Genomic DNA, 17,292 nt, shown 5'->3' on the forward strand with positions numbered 1-17,292 from the left:
GTCTTTGGGAAGGAGGACAAATTTCTCAAAAGCCATAGTTAAACAAATGAACAGCTTTATTTTTACAATGCATGTTTTAAGTACTGCTAAGGGGGTCTGCTTCCCAAAAAATACGCATGAGGTTTGCTGTAAATCAGACTGTTCTCTGCAGATCCATGCTAAAGTAAAAGTTAAATATCTTGTATTGGAACCAACAAGTGGAATAAACTTAAGTACCATCTGATCTTGCTAGTGAGATGATCATCATTTCAATTGTATGTCTGCCTGGTAGAGAAGAGCCGGCCAGGTGCTCTTTGTCTGCACTGAAGGAGTGTAACGGAACGGGGGTGTTCTTCAGCTTCCATTTGTAGAGCAAAGCCTCGATAGACCAGTCAGCACTGAGGGGAGGAAACGTCAATGCATGAACGTACAACCCAAGTGGGTAACTTCGGCAGGGATTAGAGGAGACTGTCACCAAACTTAAATGTGTCACCTCACAAAACTGAGTTTGTAATAGTTCTCTCTTCAACAGTAAACTTGGGGTCAGCTGCTTTTATCTGATGCTCCCAGGATTTATTTGGCTAATACCAACCTGATTCACAGTCTGAGCGCAGCTTAGCCTTTGGAGTCAGTGCAGCTGTGCCTCTTGAGAAGTTGACATTCTTTGGTGATGTGAACAATCTGAGGCAGGATTTAAGTTTTCAGTCCTAAATGTACAAAAGAGCTTACCTTCGGACTTGATAAGTAGTCCAGAACTGGGCTTGTGGATTCTTTTCCAGTAAGAAGTAAACTGTGGTTAAAATATCTTCAAAATCTGCGTAGTTGGGAGGAGATAAAGCAGTCTTGGTTAGTCTCCAGATCCTAAGAATAGTTAAATATGCCTGCTTATATGAAATAGTAGTTGAAAATAAATGCAAAGTGCACCTGTAGCAGAAACATGAGAAAGTGGCCTTAAGTAGTTAGCTAATTATTCCATTTTTTGGATCACTTATCTTCTAGTAGTATTTATGATAGCTTCATATTACTTACCCCAAGAATAAGTTCATTTACAGTATCCCTGTAAAAACTGTCATTTGATTTTTTTTTTTGACAGCATTTAGAAAGTCCTTGCAGTTTGTCTGAAACCAAAGACACCTGAGAGTGTTACCATACCTTTGGGGTCAAAAAAGACATCAGACCCTAAAATAATATCTACAGGAGGAAGAGAGAGCAGCTCCGGAGACATCCTCCCCCAGGTGATGCCTATAACGGGTACGCGGGGTAGGTCGTTCATCAGGCAGCTCCGCCGGCAGTTCTCCAGGCACTGAGGCAGCTCTTCGCTGTCCGACAGCAGCACCTCAGCCCCGCACTTGGCGGCCACCATTCCGGGCAGGCTCACGCCTGCTCCGAGCTGGAAGGAGAGGGATTCCGTGAACACAGGAGGGATAAATGTGGTGGCGGTGCGTCCTGCTGCCCCAACGCTCCTCACACCCTGCGGGTCAGGGAGGATGCTCCTCGCTGAGAAGGAGTTACTTCTGGGGTAACCGGTAACTACCTGGGGGCTTGTCCAAGCAGTTAATTAACTTAAGCAGTTGATTAACTTAAGCAATTAATTTCAGAAGCGGGGTTAGCGCCAGGAGCTGCAGGAGGGCTGCCCTGCCCACGAAGCAAAAGCAGCACGCGAGGAACATTTTACAGCGATTCGCGTACCTTTAACAGCCCGCGCCTCCCCCGCCGCCCGCACCCGATGCGCACCGGGCGGACCCGGCTCCCGTTACCTCGAGCACCCTGCGGCCGGGCAGCGCTCCCCGCCGGGACCAGACGAACTGCGCCAGCACGACGGCGCAGGGCCAGACGTAGAGGCCGTAGCGGCGGTCGGGCACCTGCAACACAGCCGGGCTGCAGCCGCCGCCGCGGGGCCGCGCCGCTCCACCCCCCCCACCCCCCGGTGCCGGTACCTCGGGGACGCGCAGCGTCAGCGCCTCCCGCCGCCCGTCCCCCGCCTCCGCGAACCGGAACCGCCGCGGCTCCGCCATGGCCTCGCCCAATCGCACGCTGCCACGTCGCAGCAGCGGGCCCCGGTAGCCAATGACAGCTTTGCCCGGCTGTTGCGTCACGCGGAGCGCCGCCGGGCTGGCTTCGCCTCAGGGAGGCCCGGCGCTAGGCTCCAGTCGGGCCTCAGCCGGCAGGACCGTGAGGAGCGGCCGGCTGGCTGCGGGAGGCCGAGGGGGAGGCGGGGGGAAGCGACGAGGCGGGCGGCGTTCCCCGCTCCCACCGCACCGGTGGGCGGGCGCGCCCTGCAGGCGGCCTCCTCTCTCCTCCCGTCCTCGCCAGCACCGCCCTTCCCAAGATGGCCGCCGCGCCGCGCCGCTTTCCCCTCTCGGCCCAATCAGCGCCGAGGAGGCGGGCGAGGCGTGGCGGAAGACGGCGGCGCTGCGGGCCAATGGGAGCGCGGCGGGGGCGGGCTCTCGGCGGCGGCGGCCGGGGGGTGAAATTTCTGGAAGGTGCGGGCGGGGCCGGGCCGCGCGCGCCGAGCGGAGCCGGGGGGGGGTGTCCCGGAGCGGGGGGGGTCCGGGGGGGCAGCGCCTCCCCCCCCCAGCCGCCGCCATGAACCACAAGAGCAAGAAGCGGATCCGCGAGGCCAAGCGCAGCGCCCGGCCCGAGCTGAAGGACTCGCTCGACTGGACCCGGCACAACTACTGCGAGACCTTCCCGCTCAGCCCTGCCGCGTGCAAGGTGGGGGGCGGGGGGCGCTGAGGGAACAGGGGGGCCTGAGGAGATTGGGGGGGTCCTGAAGGGAATAGGGGGGTGAGGGGGTCCTGAAGGGAGCGGGGGGGGGTCCTGAGGGGATTGGGGGGAGGGAGGCTGAGGGGAAGAAGGGGGGGCCTGAGGGGAAGGGGGGGATAAGGGGGACATGAAAGGAGCGTGGAGGGATCCTGAAGGGAATGGGGGGAGGGTGAGGGGGGTCCCCAAGGGAGTGGGGGGGTCCTGAGGGGATTGGAGGGGGTGAGGGGGTCCTGAGGGGAACGGGGGAAGGAGGCTGAGGGGAATAGGGGAGCTCTGAGGGGGGGGGGTCTGAGGGTCCTGAGGGAAGGGGGGGGCGGGGGTTCTGAAGGGAGTGGGGGGAGGCTGAGGGGATGGAGGGGCGGGTAAGGGGGGCATGAAAGGAGGGTGGAGGGGTCCTGAAGGGAATGGGGGGGAACCAGGGGAGTCCTGAGGGGAATTGGGGGGAGGGTGAGGGGGTCCCCAAGGGAGTGAGGGTGTCCTGAGGGGAAGGGGGGGGCTGCAGTGGGGGAAGCCTGAGGGGAAGTGAGGGGTGAGGGGGGATCCGAAGAAAGTGGGGGGGTCCTGAGGGGAATGGGGGGAAGTGGTGGGGTCTCGAAGGGAAGAGGGGGGTTCTGAGGGGATTGTGCGAGGAAGCCCTGAAGGGAGTGGGGGGGGGGGGGGTTCTGAGGGGAAGGTGGGGGGGAGTGAGGGAATTCTGAGAGGAATTGGGGGGGCTGAAGGGGGTGGGTGGAGGCTGAGGGGAAGAGGGTGCTGAGGGGGACCCAAAGGGAGTGGGGGGGAGCCCTGAAAGGAATCTGGGGGGGGAGGGGGGAAGCTGGGGGCTGGGGAACCACTGGGAGCCCAGGAGCTCCCTGTACCGGAGGCTGGAGCTGCCTCAGAGCTGCCCTTGGGGCGTGCTGGCAGTGGAAGCTCGAGGGGGAGCCCATGTGCCCTCTCCTTCCCCGATTCCTCCCTCCTTCCTTCCCTTGGTGAGCAGCGAGGCCTCCCCTGAGCTCCCCGGAGAGGGGGCGAGAAGGGAGCAGCGAGTGCTGAAATAGGGTGAGGGTCTGTCAGCCCAGAGGGCAGGGGTGTCCCCGCTGCCCCGGGAGTTACTGCGCTGGGGACTGGTGCCAAACGCTGCTTCAGCCTGCTGGTGTTACCGATGGGCACAGAGAGCAGGGCGTGAGAAGTAGGGCTGCAGCCTTGAGGAGCTTAAAATAACGCACAGGCAGCTCGGTGTCCTCGTGGTGTGTGGTACGAAGTGCGAGCGTGAAGCGCCTCCGCGCCGATTTAGAGAGCACAGTTAAAGTCTGTCCTAACATTCGCTCCGTATTCCCCTCTTGGTTCCCCAGGATAACGTGGAGAGGGCAGACGCGCTCCAGTTAACGGTGGAAGAATTTGTTGAGCGTTACGAAAAACCTTACAAGCCCGTGGTCTTGCTGAATGCTCAGGTGGGCTGGTCTGCCCAAGAGAAGTGGACTCTGGAACGGCTGAAACGCAAGTACAGGAACCAGAAGTTCAAATGCGGGGAGGACAATGATGGGTATTCTGTGAAGATGAAGATGAAATACTACATAGAGTATATGGAGACCACGCGCGACGACAGCCCTCTGTACATATTTGACAGCAGTTACGGAGAGCATCCCAAGCGCAGGAAACTCCTGGAGGACTACAAAGTACCCAAGTTCTTCACTGATGACCTGTTTCAGTATGCGGGGGAGAAACGAAGGCCTCCGTACAGGTATGTATGGTACAGTGACGCCAACATAAAAGTAGGTATTTTCCCCGTCATTAGTTATTCCTACGTAGATACGATTGCTTTATATAAAAGAAAACGTTAGTTTTATGTCAGCTGTTCTACAACGAGCACGTCTGTAACCCAGAAGAAGGGAAGAGCTGATTTGTATGTCGAGACTTCTGGCCCCGTCACCGGTGTAATTACCTTTTTTTTTTGTTGTTTAAGTTAGTTTACCTCACTTCTATGATTTAAATAAGTAACAGCATAGCTCCTGAAAGCTATGAAGATTCATTTCTTGCTGCGTGTGACGTGCCTTCTGGCCTTTACATTTTCAAGTACCTCAGGACTAGCTCCTGGGCTTTGCTGCAGTGGCTTATGTGCAGTGTGGGATTTTGTTTAATTATGAGTCAGGCCTTTCAAGGTAAAGATCTTAAGGTAGATTAGTAAGAAGTGTGGAGGCTAGCTCTTAGCTCCCCTTCAGATGATACAGGACAGTACTTTCACATCTCTGTAGGCTTTTCCCATCTTTTTTTTTTGCATCTGGTTTGAATACAACGGAGTTGGCGCTTGATTCCTGAACCCAGGTGCAACAACCTAGTATTTTGGCTAGTAGATGCACAAGGAATCTCCATTTGCATTAATGTAGTGCTTCATAGCAGTATAAGAATAAGCTGAACATTCCCAAGTAATTAAAGTCTTTATAGCCATGTTATAATTGTCAGAGAATGCCTTGCCCTTTGAATGACATAAGGCTCTGATGTGGATGTTTTTTTTTGTTGTTTTAAATGTAATAGAACAAGTAATAAATAATAGTAGAAATAGCAGTTCAGTTGTGCTTTTTCAGGAGTGAAGTGTGAAACCAGTTCTGTTTAAGAAGTAGGTATTTTTACAAAGTCATAACCGAACCTTTTATCATTAGCTTAGAGCATCTGGTGCTGTGACCAAATCCAAAAGCACGGCGGGTGTAGCCTCCAGCAGTAACTGAGTACACTGACAGGACTAGGAGTCGTTTATCAGTTACATATAACCTAGGTAACCCAGCTGTGACTCGCTCACACTGATATTTCTTACCCTATGCCCTCCCCACCTACAGGCACATGCTGAGCTCATCCCTTGTGATCTTAGTGTTCATAATTCTTGCACTTTGCTCTGGAAGATGTGAGTTTGGTCTCACTTTTTTGAGACGAGTGATGCAGTAGAGCACATGCGATGCCTCCTGGGGGTAGAAGTTTAGTCTAGGTACAGAAATGGATGAAGATAATTCAGTAGTTCAGTGCCGTAACTGAAAAATCAACCAGAAGTGATGCTTTCTAACCATGTGATCAAGACAGGCGCTCTGCAGATGGACTTCTGGGTTGAGAGGTGTGGTAGTGTACAGGTCTTAAATAAGAACTCATGCCTTTTAGACCATCTTCACTGGAGTTGTTCCTCCTTAAAATAAGGGCAGTAATTCTTGGAAGCCATTCGCTGAAGTAGCTGTTGTGTTTGGGGGATTTTTTGTTGTTGTTGCTGTCGTTTGTTTTAAGTTGAAGTTACAGGCCTTGACGTTTTTAATGGTAAATTTGATATGGCCAGATGGGTTATGCTCATCGTAAACTAAATTCCTGCAGAAATATGCTGGTGAGTGAGAGTGTTGCTAAGTAAAAATTGTAAGGCCTTCCTTGTGTAAATTCAGGTTGTAGGCAGAGAAATTGTACTGAACAGTGTTTGTTCAGTGTTCGAACAGGTCTTTGTACTTAAAAAACTAAGTAAAAACTTCTACAGTTCTACCTGTGGTTTAATTAGCTTTCCAAGGCTAATAGGAATCTAAAGAGTGAGCTGACAATAGAAGTGACAAGCGGCCTAGTTTTTGTGGTGCCTTCATGAAGCAGGAAGTACCCAGCGTGATAACAAAACTTAGTCCTGTAACCGGTGCTAGCAAACAATGCTTAGGAAGCAGCTATACTTATACCTGAACTGGGAAGGGAGATGGAGAGTTTTGTGCCTAGTGGTATTTTCTACACCTTTGGACTCCTCTTGCTCAGTATCAGTGCCTGTCAGCCACCCAGTGGAGGGGTCGTAGTGGAAAAAGACTCAAACCCATGGTGCTTTAGTCTCTTCCCTCTAAACAGCCATTGCCATTTCTTCCTCTTGTATGGTAATAAATCACCTGGCTTACCCTGTTTTATCTGGTACAGTAGGTCTTACTGTTCCGTTACGCAGCGATTGGAGGTGCTGTTGCTGTTAGCTATCTGTAGCAGCTAAACTCCTCCAAAGGGAGAAATAAGCTTTGCAAATTGGGAATGAGAATATACACACCAAATTCTGAATGGTCACCAAAGAATAAGCCCTAGTGAGTTAAATATAGGAATAAAAAGCCTTTTGTCAATGAACAGAAGGCACAGAGGCAGGCCAGGGTTGCGTAACTTCACTCTCCTCTTTATTTGTATCGCCTTTTGTTTGTTCCTCATTGTACTGTAGTTCTGGTTCTATTTATGAGTAGCAAATTTTAGAAAAACAGAGGCTTAGGAGCATCCTCCTGCATAGCAAGAACCCTAATGCAGGCCATTGTGACTTAATCACGTTCATAAACACTGCTGCAAAAACATGAAGGCTTAAACCTTGAGGCCAGTGTATATTTTCTTGAAGAACTGCTTATGTTTCATAGCTGTATTTTGTGTTATAAAGCTATCTTCACTGTCTTGGCCTAGAGACTTTCCTGTCCTGATTCATTTTGGTTCTTAGATTAAACCCATGTCATATCATTTGCTGTAGCCTGAGCCTAACAATCTCAAGAAGGCAAATGAAGAAAGCAGTTGAGGTAGCTACCTTCATTTCTGACCATATGAGAAATTAACAGTTGCAAAACTGTCTAAATGTGAAGAAAAGATAAGGCAGCTACTTGATTTGTGACTGAAGGTTTTTTTATTCCTCTCCGTGCAGGTGGTTTGTGATGGGCCCGCCTCGGTCTGGCACAGGAATTCACATCGACCCCTTGGGAACTAGTGCGTGGAATGCCTTAGTCCAAGGACACAAGCGTTGGTGCCTGTTCCCCACCAGCACCCCCAGAGAGCTGATCAAAGTGACACGAGAGGAGGGAGGGAACCAGCAGGATGAAGCTATCACGTGGTTCAACGTCATATATCCCAGGACACAGCTCCCCACCTGGCCTCCTGAGTTCAAACCCTTGGAAATCTTACAGAAACCAGGCGAGACGGTCTTTGTACCAGGTACGTACAGTATCTCTGGTAAGTGAATCTGGCAGAGAAAAGCATATTTTTAACATGTATAATAGAGATAAACAGAATATTTCAGATTTTTTTGTGGCTCATCTCTTAGGAAAGAAACTACTCTGAGCTGTCTCAAAGGGCTGTGTACTGTGTGAGGCTCTCTTTGCGACTGTTCAGTGGTTTTCTGAATGTCTTGACCTATAAATGGCTTGTAGCATAGGGTGGTACAGATGGCAAACCAAATGGGAATCGAGCTGCAGAATCATAGAAATGTGATCCTGAACTAAATTACATAAATAAGAAAAGATCAAAGCATAAAAGAATAAAGCTGTTTGAGTATTAGTAACGCTCAGACAAAAAATATTTGAGTTTATACACACTGTTCCAAATTCATTAGTGAATTTTGTAGCCTGGGTAGTCTGATTGCATATGTGTTTTTCTTGGCTGTGGGAAAAGAACTTGAAGTCACTGACGCATTCCACCCACTTCTCCGTGGTTATGCTTAATCTTGTGTTTGAAATCAAAAGCTAAAGAAAGATCTGATAAGGAGGCCATTCTCAGAGGGTGGCTGTGTTGAGTGTCCCCACTGTAACTGGGAGGTAAGGTGGCTAGTGGATAGAGTGGGTGAGTTCAGTGCCTAGCTTCCAACCTCTAAATCTTGCATCATTTCTGTGCAGCATGCCACATAGCTTCTATCCACCCTGCTCGTCTCTAATACACGGCTGACTTCATGTTTGAAGGGTGCCTTGTGATTGTCTTGGCACTTATTCGTGACTCCTCGGTGTACCTTCTGTTAGGATTTTGTAGCTGTCGGTTTCCATTAAACCGTAGTCTTTTTATGAGGTTACAAGTGGGTTGTAAGAACATCGCTGCCTATTTTTATTCTGTGTGGGGAAACAATTTTGCATCTATTTTTAAAAGAAAGGTTGGTCTGTGATCATAAGAACCTTACTAATTCAGCGTGGAAAGTGTTCCCTAGCTTAACAGAGAGGGTCTCTGTGCTGTCTGGGTTACAATGGCTCTTGCTATTAAATACGCTGTCAGCAGCCAGTGTGTTGCTGTCAAGTCAGATCTTAAGTACTGTTCATGAGTTGGATAACTTGCTTAGAGCATTGTGCAGCCTTCTGTAATAAGAACCTGCAGAGGATTGGAATGAATTCTGAAATAAGACTGAGGACAGAAGATCCTGTGGCAAACTCACCTGGGTTCAGGAGATGAGGTCCAATTTCCTATGGGAAAAGATGCGCGGCTGTTCTCGAGCGTGCTTTCTGCTGCGTAGCCAGAAGTGGTCACTGGTGTTGTGTTTACAGGTGGCTGGTGGCACGTAGTTCTCAATCTCGACACGACGATTGCCATCACGCAGAACTTTGCCAGCTGTACCAACTTCCCTGTGGTGTGGCACAAGACAGTGAGAGGGAGACCCAAGTTGTCACGGAAGTGGTACAGGTAAGAGATTTAGTACCTCTAGCTTCATCTTCTCTAAAACAGAGAAGCAAAACTGCTCATTTATGTGCAGTGTTACTGTTCAAAGGCTAATGCTGACGTTTGAACTGTGTTTAGGATCTTAAAGCAGGAGCATCCTGACTTGGCAGCCTTGGCTGATTCGGTCGATCTACAGGAATCTACTGGTATTGCTTCTGACAGTTCTAGTGATTCGTCCAGTTCCTCAAGTTCTAGCTCCTCCGACTCTGATTCAGAGGTAATGTTGATTTTTTTACTATAGTAGGTAATCTGTATTCTGCAGTCAGTTTTTTACGTACCTGATCATGTGTCATCTTGAATCATAATCCACATCCTAAGATTCACATCTTGTGGAAGAAATTTTTAGAAAGCAACTAAAAAACCCACATACTGTGGAAGAATCTGTGCTCCAAGCAGGTTCTGTCTGCTGAAGCCCGTCCTTGTGTTGAGAAATGAATTTGACTTCTTTGATTTGTGTTCCTCTAATATATAAATCTGTCACACATTTTTGCAAAGCCATGCTTGTATAAAATGGCAGCAAACTGGATGCCTTTCAAGTGGGAAGGGGGAATGAGGTCCAGAACAGAGACTGTCGGTTATGACACGGGACTTCACTGTAGTGGCATAAACGTGTCAGAAAGTGCTGAATCTGCTCTTAGATGATTAGATCCTTCTAGGAGCCAAACTGAATGTGTCAGTTGTCTTACCACAAACCTGCGTTAGCCAATAACCGAATCTAAGAATGTGCCAGTTTCTGGGTTTTGGTCACTTAATTTAAAATTGATTTCATGTGTTTAATCTAGCCTGGTCTTTGAATTTTGATTATTCAAGGTTGCTGAGGCAGCTCTTGTGCTGAATTCCATAGCACAAACATTTTACCAGGTTTCTCTGAATTCCGGTCTCGTCTCTTCATATTTCAGTGTGACTCTGGCTCTGAGACAGAGGGCATGATGCACCGGAGGAAAAAGAGGCGAACGTGCAGCATGATGGGTAACGGCGATACGACTTCCCAGGACGACTGTGTGAGCAAAGAGCGCAGCTCCTCCAGGTGACCCGATGGCAACTGTTTTTCTTTTAAACAAGCAAAAGACAATGCAAGGCAGAGCGGTCAGAGTAAGATAGGACAAGTCCTGAGCATAGAGGGATGGAGAGCAAGGGGATCCTTAGGGGATGTGAAACGGTTGGCTAGTGGTGATACCCTCCTTCCATGAAGTTGCTCCAAACTGAAAACCAAGATTCTTGGTATTTTTAAAAAAAATGATTTTTTTACTTTATTTAATAAACAGTTTTATTACTTTTCCTAGTTGTCTTTTTAATAGAGAAAGCATATTTTTAATGGGAGAGGTGGGGTATTTTAATTGCCTTCTTTAGAGAGCACACGTTAGGTGTGAATAATTAAAGATGAGGAATGATCAGGCCAGACTCTGCTTCAGATGTCTTGCTGTCCAAACAGAAAACCTTCAAGTAGTTGTATGGTGTCTCTTGTTTTATTGTGGCCTGGATTACTTCAGTTTGGCGCACTGTTTTATCTGTTAAAGGCAGAATTCATCCAAAATCCCAGATGTCTGTGTTTACCTGTTTTTTAAAAAATAAAAAAAAAGGAAGCTTCTAATCAGTCAAGATGGATGGAGGGAGTACTAACACTGCAGAACCAAGAATAGATAATTGCTTGGGGTAAAATTAATGAAGAAGTTCTCAAGTTGCCAGGCTAAAAACAGAGAAACAGCAGGCAACTGAGTATACTGCAGGGGAGAACAAACAGAGAAGATACTTGCTAAGTGAAGCATTTTTCCTCATATAAAAGAAGCTTCCCGAAATTCTGAAGCAAACTCCTCGTGGTTTGGGTAACCAGTGCTCCTGCAGTAGCTGTCTGCCTGCACTAGGGTGCTGTCTAGTTCCTGAGCTGCTGGTGCTCCGCGTTTGGCACGGATACAAGTGCTGCGGTGACTTAGTGCATGGTCTGTTAGAGAAGGTGTGCAAAAGTAATTGATCTGAGGAAGTCCAGATTCCCAGCGCTACACCCTACCTGTTAGGCCGGGTACTGCCTAAAGGCCCGGTTGCTCCTGTCCATATTGCCACTTTCTGGCTGGGACATGTTGCTCTCTTGTTTTCAGGAGTTGCTCGTAGCTGGATACAATTGAGTTAGAAGTGCAGAGCATCCTTAAACAGTTGGAGTGAACTGTGCTGACTGCTTATTTTCCCCTAGAGGTTTTAATAATTCGTTACAGTACTGTCAAATCCCATTTCAGCAGACAGTTGTGATTTCAGGCAGGGAACAAGCAGCAGGTGATAACATCATAATGCAGACCCTGCTTTAAATAAAGCTGCAAAAGCAGATCACGTGTGCAGATCTGCTCTGCTGAAAGTCCTGTGTTTTTCAATTCTTTGCCCTTCACATTCTGAAATTATTATCGTAAGTATTAAAAATTAGCACCTTGCCTAGAACCTCCTCTTTCTGGGTTTCACTGTTCTTCCTGTATGTTGATTGTACCTCTCTGTGAGGATGGGGTGGGATTTCTGCTCCAGCTGTGATGGATTAGTTAATAGAAACAATTTCAGTCACAGAATCTTACATCATAAGATCTTAATCATACAATTAACCTGCATGCTGTGATCTTGTGCCCTGGTACGAGGGGAAATGCTATAGTTGATGACAGGCAGTTGTACCTTTTTTTGACAGGATTAGGGAATCTTGTGGAGGCCGCAGTTACCCCTGAGAGATAACAGCACCCGCCTAGAGGCAGCTGCCGATTGAAGCTCCGTTAGCAGCCAGCCAGCTCTGTTCTACCCCCCTCTGCTCCTGTTTCTCACAGTCCTTAAGTTTGTTTGTCACTCTTCAGTCCAAACATCCGTCTTCATTACGTGCTGTCGAAGGTTGGCTCCTTACTAACTGAAAGGGGAACTCCCCACCTCCATTATTGTGCAATGCTTTGTCCCCTCTGCGCCCCAAGTGAGTGCACTAAGAGCCCGTCTTTGGGTAAGGACACGCCGAGTATTTAATGGTTCACGTAACTGGCAAGGAAGACAACGGTCAGTTCTTAAAGAACTCTTTTTAAAACCAGCAGGTAAACCTAGAAACCTGCCTTGCTTTGACACTGTCATATGTTTACATGTTGTCCTGTACACTTGAGGAAAGGAACACCAGCCCTTCTGGCCCGTCTGAACATCTGGCAGATTTCGCACCGGAATTTCAGGAAAGGAAGGCGGTACGTATGCTCCAAATGCTGAAGCAACTTCAGTGGAGGTGGCCACACCTACCCGAAGCATCTTTTGTGGTCCTTATCTCCACACATGCGTCGAAGGTGTAACACACTAACCAGCAGCGGTCCGTTTACTTTTGCTCTGTGTGGTAACAAAGATGCACTAGCACCTTGCAATAGGAAGCTCGATGGAGCAGGAGAATCCTGGAGTTTCTTGCACAGCAAAAAATGGAGAAAAGTCGGTGTTTGCAGGTAATTACACTCCTCTAGGTGCAGGTGTGATGATTAGCACTGGGTAACGACTGACAAAGGCTGACTCTTACATGGCAACAACAGTTGTTGGGCTTTAAATACCAAACAGTTTCAAGGCCGTGGGCTTGTTCAGGCCAGTGCAGTTCACAAACACAAATGGCTTTTCTTTGAGGCTATGGGTTCAGAAATTTCCGCAACTTGCAGTGCCAATTTTAAAGGACTGGGAGGGGGATGTTGTTTTATGCTTTTTAAAAGTACAATGTGATGCTTAAGTCTGTGTTAGGTGCATTTCTATGATGCCAGGTGAAGCTCTCATCCCCAAGGGATCTCTTGGAGCTGCTTTCTTTCGCAGGAGCTTGTGCTGGTAGTGTCAGTGAAGACGTCGGTCTGGCCAGAGGTGTGCTGCAAGGAGGTGATCCTTTTCTAGCTGAACAGCACAGCCAGAAGGCAGCTGTAGTTTGCAATGCTTCCTTGGGTGCTCTCCTGAGACCCGGGAGGTGGGTATTAGATCTCACATCAGCCGTCCTTCTCTGGGAGAGCAGAAAGCAGAAGCGGTTGCATTTACTAATCAAGAAGTAATGCCTGGGCACTGGAAGCTGAATTAAAAAGAATATTGGCAGTCTTAATTATGATTTTCTTATACACGTTGGGTTTGGTGGAAGCCAGAACATTGCTTGTCTGTTCTGTTGGGGTTTTCGTTTTGTTTTTAAGCCTGTCTCTTCCTATTTAAATGCTCGCTCCTTTCTTGGAGACTGGGCTATATCCTGTTGTGCGAGGGAATTCTAACTCCATTCGTCAGGATCTCTGTTTCTGAAACTTCTGTACCAGTCAGTTATGTCGGAGCAGTGTGTTGATGGAAAAACGGAGAGAGTGAAGGTTTATTGGTGCATTCCTCAGCTATCCTGACTCCTGAATTTCCTGTGATAGCCAGACATAAGTGAGCGTGCTTGCTCCATACAGTGCTGCAGATTCTTCCAGAAGACTACTTCCCAAACTTCTAGCATTTCTGGCCAAGGTTGCCTTTTTTTTCCTGCCCAGTTGAACAGCCTGGGAGCTTGCACAACCCATTTAGTCCTTCCTAGAAAGAACAGGCTTCAGCTGCTGCCTTTTGGAAGAACAGTGGCCTTGGGAGGCGAAGGCTCAGCACTCTCGGCTCTGTCCTGGTGAGCTGAGCCCTTATTAAACATCTGCCTGCTGTTTGAGCAAGGCTGCCTGCCCTCCTTGGTGGCTTGATGGTTACTGTGTATGGAAGATGGCTTACGCAGTAGCTTGCTGTTGTTTGGCGTGCATGGTTCAGCTTTGGGTTCAGCTTTGCCATCCTAAAACCTTACGCGTGCTTGAAAGGCTGATCACTGTGCCAGGAAACCCACCCACGCCTCTTCCACCAGAAGCACAGTGGGAAGCTGGGGAGCGCAGAGTATTCCTCCGTGCCTATGAACTCTTCGTGGTGTGAAATAAAACCGTTCCAGTTCGCAGCCTGTGTTCACTCTATGTCCCTCACAAGGCCGTGTGTTTGAAACGGGCTGCAGGCATCAGGATACCAGCAACACCGTTCCGACTTCTCCACGAGGCACTTTGTGATACGACACGAGGGCGTGTGTGCCTAGGCAGCCTGGGGATTGGGACTCCTGGGGCCTCTGGGTCTTCCGCGTACAGGTTCTTGCCTCGACCAGACTGATGAGCTGATCTCTTCGTCTCTGTAGACGGGGAAAACACCTACCTCACAGGGGTGTTGTGAGGCTAACGTAATAACTGTGTAACGTGCTGTGACATCCTCCTCCCACAAAAAGCGTTCCAGAAATACTGAGCCAGCCGAGGCTTCCTGACCTGGTGTTAGCTTTTCCTAGCAGAAAACATTGGGGATGTTGTACAGCAGTTTTGGTCCTGTGATGTTCTCTGGTGGCCCTTCCAGAATTGCTCTGTGGTACGTCAGCTGAGGCAGAATGAGGCTTTTTGTCTCACTGGGGTTTAACTGTTGGCATTTCATGGCCTGCTCTAAACAGGAGGTCCTGCTAGATCAGGATTTATTCTTTTAAATCGGACTGGGTATGTTATTCTTAGCAGGGAGTTGGCCTTGCAGGAAGGTGGGGGTGCTTCCCCCGCCCTCTTTCCAAGCCACGTGTGTTGGGCACGGGGTTAAAAACAGCTCCCTGTGTGCCTGGACCCCTGCTTGCGGGAGGCTGACTGCAGAGGGTGGGGTTTGTGCTCTCACCTCCCCGTGCCACACTTCTCATGGCATTGATGCCTCGACCCCAGTATTTTTGTGTACCCTGGATGGAGCAGGCTGCTGTGATCTGTGCCCAGTGAGCCCCTCGTTTCCGTGAGCCCCAGAGCAGCGTTGCTCTGCCTCAGCCCCTGCTGATGCTGTGCCAGCCTGCCCCCCTGGGGTGCTGTGGGGCTGCCTCGCTCCCTGGCCTGAGCGCGCCACGTGCTGGTGTGCTCCGTGGGCTTCCTCATCCAGCCTTGTGTGGTGGTGGTCTGCCTGCCCTGGCAAAAGGTGAGGGGTTATGAGCTCCGGTCACCAACGCAGGCTCTTCTGCTCCGATGGTTCAGGAGGAAATTAATTCATAGCTCCCATCAGAGCCGTAGATGTGAGCAAGCACAGCGAATCCAGCACCTGCTCTCCGCACAAGCGCTCTGGGGGCAGGCGATGCCGAGGAGGCACTGCCCTACCTTCCTCCCCTTCCCAGCGAGCGCAGGCCGGCCCCAGTTCGTCTTCTCAGTTACACTAAGCCTCTCCGCACGCGTAGAAGGAAGACAGCACCCTCGTTCATAACTAACCGAGACCCTTTTCCTCCCCGAATCCCCAGCCATCGTGGGGCAGGAAGCAAGACTGTTGATTGAATCAGAGCTGAAATGCCTGCGTGGGCTGATTGTAACAGGAAGGTTTTGGCGTTCCCCTCGCACAGGGGGGAAGGAAAAAGCTTACCCGATGCGTTCGACAGTCGCACTGTCGCCCCGAGCCCTGCCCCTGCCATTAGCTGCTTTTATCACCCCATCCAGCAGAGCTGGGATACTCTTTATTGTCTCGTTTGGATGATTGTGTTTTTGCTTTTTATTTTAAATAAAATCAATTATTTTGCATTATCCTGTTTGCTACTCGCTTTTCTTTTGTATCGTGGTCCGAAAGAAGTACAGGTACCCCTGTGTCCTGCAGTAGGGTGGTGTACCTTGTCCCTGAGCTCTGTTGAAAGCAGGAGCTGCGGGTAAACAAGCTGAAGCGGAGTGTGGGACGCAGCCTGGAGGCTTTTGAAATATTTATATATATATATTGTGGAATGAAACACTGGAGAATTGTGTTGGCAGCAAACAAGGTCGCTGATTTCTGCGTAAGCCTCTGTCCTTCCCTCTCCAAACACTGGTGTAAAAACTCCTCTTGTTTATTGTTGGCTAAAAAATAATAATTTTTCTCCTTTCCAGTTGCTCCTCAAGCTCTCCCCCAGTGCCCTGTTTGTACCCCCTGCTGGCTGTTGCCTCGCTCGGTGCAGCCAGACAGCCGTGCTCAGTAATGAGCCTCTGTGCGGGCTCTCTGGGGCACCAGTGCTCAGCGTTTAAAAGACCCAGTTCCAGAAAACGGCACGAGCTGTGGTGGCTGAGAGCAATGCAGAGCTGCCGTATAAATGTTCTTCTAACATCTCTCCTGCTTCTCTTTCCCAAGAGAGGTGACTTTGTGTGTTTAGCTTTAAAATAATCCCATTGTTCTTCCTAATCTGCAGGTACTGAGGGCACCTCCTTCAGCGCCACTGTGGCCTTGATTTAGCTTTATTCCCCTGATTTACCTACCTGACTTCCTTTTTGTGACAATTGCAACCTAATATCTTATTTAAACAAGAGCAACAGCGTGTGCTGAGCTTTTCCTTGCTCCTGGGGAGCCGACGACACAACAAGGCTACGAGGGGGGATGCGGAGAGCTGATTGTGCCGCACCTCGCTGATGTCCTTGTGCCTTCAGTTTGATGTAAAAGCAAATAACTGCTGGAGTTTCTGTTGTGGCAGTTAGCAAACAAGTCACAAAGAGTACAGGACGGCACTTCTAGCTGAGTGTCAGCCACAGCACCAAGTGACTGCATGATTTGGGACTGGCTCGGGATTAAACTAACGTGTTTGCAGAGCTTCATCTGCTTTTCAAGCCATGCAAAGGCTCCTCTGTGGGGCTGCCCCTCCTCTGCTGCTGGAGCAGTGCAAACTGTGGCAGGTGGAGCTGGTTGGAAATGTGTCCAAAAGGGGGGGAAAAAAACCCAACAACTCATTCCCTGTCCCTTCTGATTTGAGAGCTGTCAGCTGCGCGATGCCTGTCCTCAGCAGTTGTGCCCTCTCCTTAAACACAGGGACCTGGGGCTGGGGGCTGCCACGCAGGGAGGGCAGGAGGGGCGTCGGGGCGCTTGGGAGAGGAGTGGCTCCAGCAGGGCTGGGTGAGAATTTCAGATCGCTTCGCTGATGCAGCGCTGCCTTGGTTAGCCCCCAGGCTGCGTCTTCTGCCAGCCCTGCTGCAGCTGGGAGGGGACCCAAGCTGTTGGTTTGCTTCTAGAAGGGCTTGGAGCCCCTACCAGCCTGCTTCCGAGAGCAAAGCCGGCCCTGCAGCTGGCTCAGAACTTGGTGAGCCGTCAACAGCTCGGAGATCGCTGTAGTTTAGGGATTATGCTGGAAAATGGGGGCCTGAACGTGATGAAAGAACAGCTGTACCGGGTCAGGGGGCTGGCAACGGGTGC

At 49.7% G+C, this 17,292-nt stretch overlaps 2 protein-coding genes across 2 annotated transcripts; one reads left to right on the plus strand and one right to left on the minus strand.

The window, feature by feature from the left end:
• Positions 1 to 38: 38 nt before the first annotated feature.
• Positions 39 to 2,324, minus strand: METTL23 (methyltransferase 23, arginine). The gene is made up of 5 exons (XM_083805030.1): positions 1,917 to 2,324; positions 1,737 to 1,841; positions 1,132 to 1,369; positions 709 to 793; positions 39 to 377 (listed from the first exon to the last, which is right to left on the minus strand). Exons 1-5 carry the CDS (start codon positions 1,992 to 1,994, stop codon positions 209 to 211), a joined length of 675 nt encoding a protein of 224 aa, XP_083661156.1. The 5' UTR covers positions 1,995 to 2,324; the 3' UTR covers positions 39 to 208.
• Positions 2,325 to 2,448: 124 nt separating this feature from the next.
• JMJD6 (jumonji domain containing 6, arginine demethylase and lysine hydroxylase) lies at positions 2,449 to 15,671 on the plus strand. Its single transcript, XM_083805021.1, has 7 exons — positions 2,449 to 2,694; positions 4,077 to 4,465; positions 7,385 to 7,671; positions 8,982 to 9,117; positions 9,232 to 9,370; positions 10,053 to 10,180; positions 11,813 to 15,671. Exons 1-7 carry the CDS (start codon positions 2,566 to 2,568, stop codon positions 11,847 to 11,849), a joined length of 1,245 nt encoding a protein of 414 aa, XP_083661147.1. The 5' UTR covers positions 2,449 to 2,565; the 3' UTR covers positions 11,850 to 15,671.
• The last annotated feature ends 1,621 nt before the right edge of the window (positions 15,672 to 17,292 follow it).

Source organism: Anser anser (genome assembly GCF_964211835.1).
Source record: "Anser anser genome assembly, chromosome: 19".
NCBI classification, from domain to species: Eukaryota; Metazoa; Chordata; class Aves; order Anseriformes; family Anatidae; genus Anser; species Anser anser.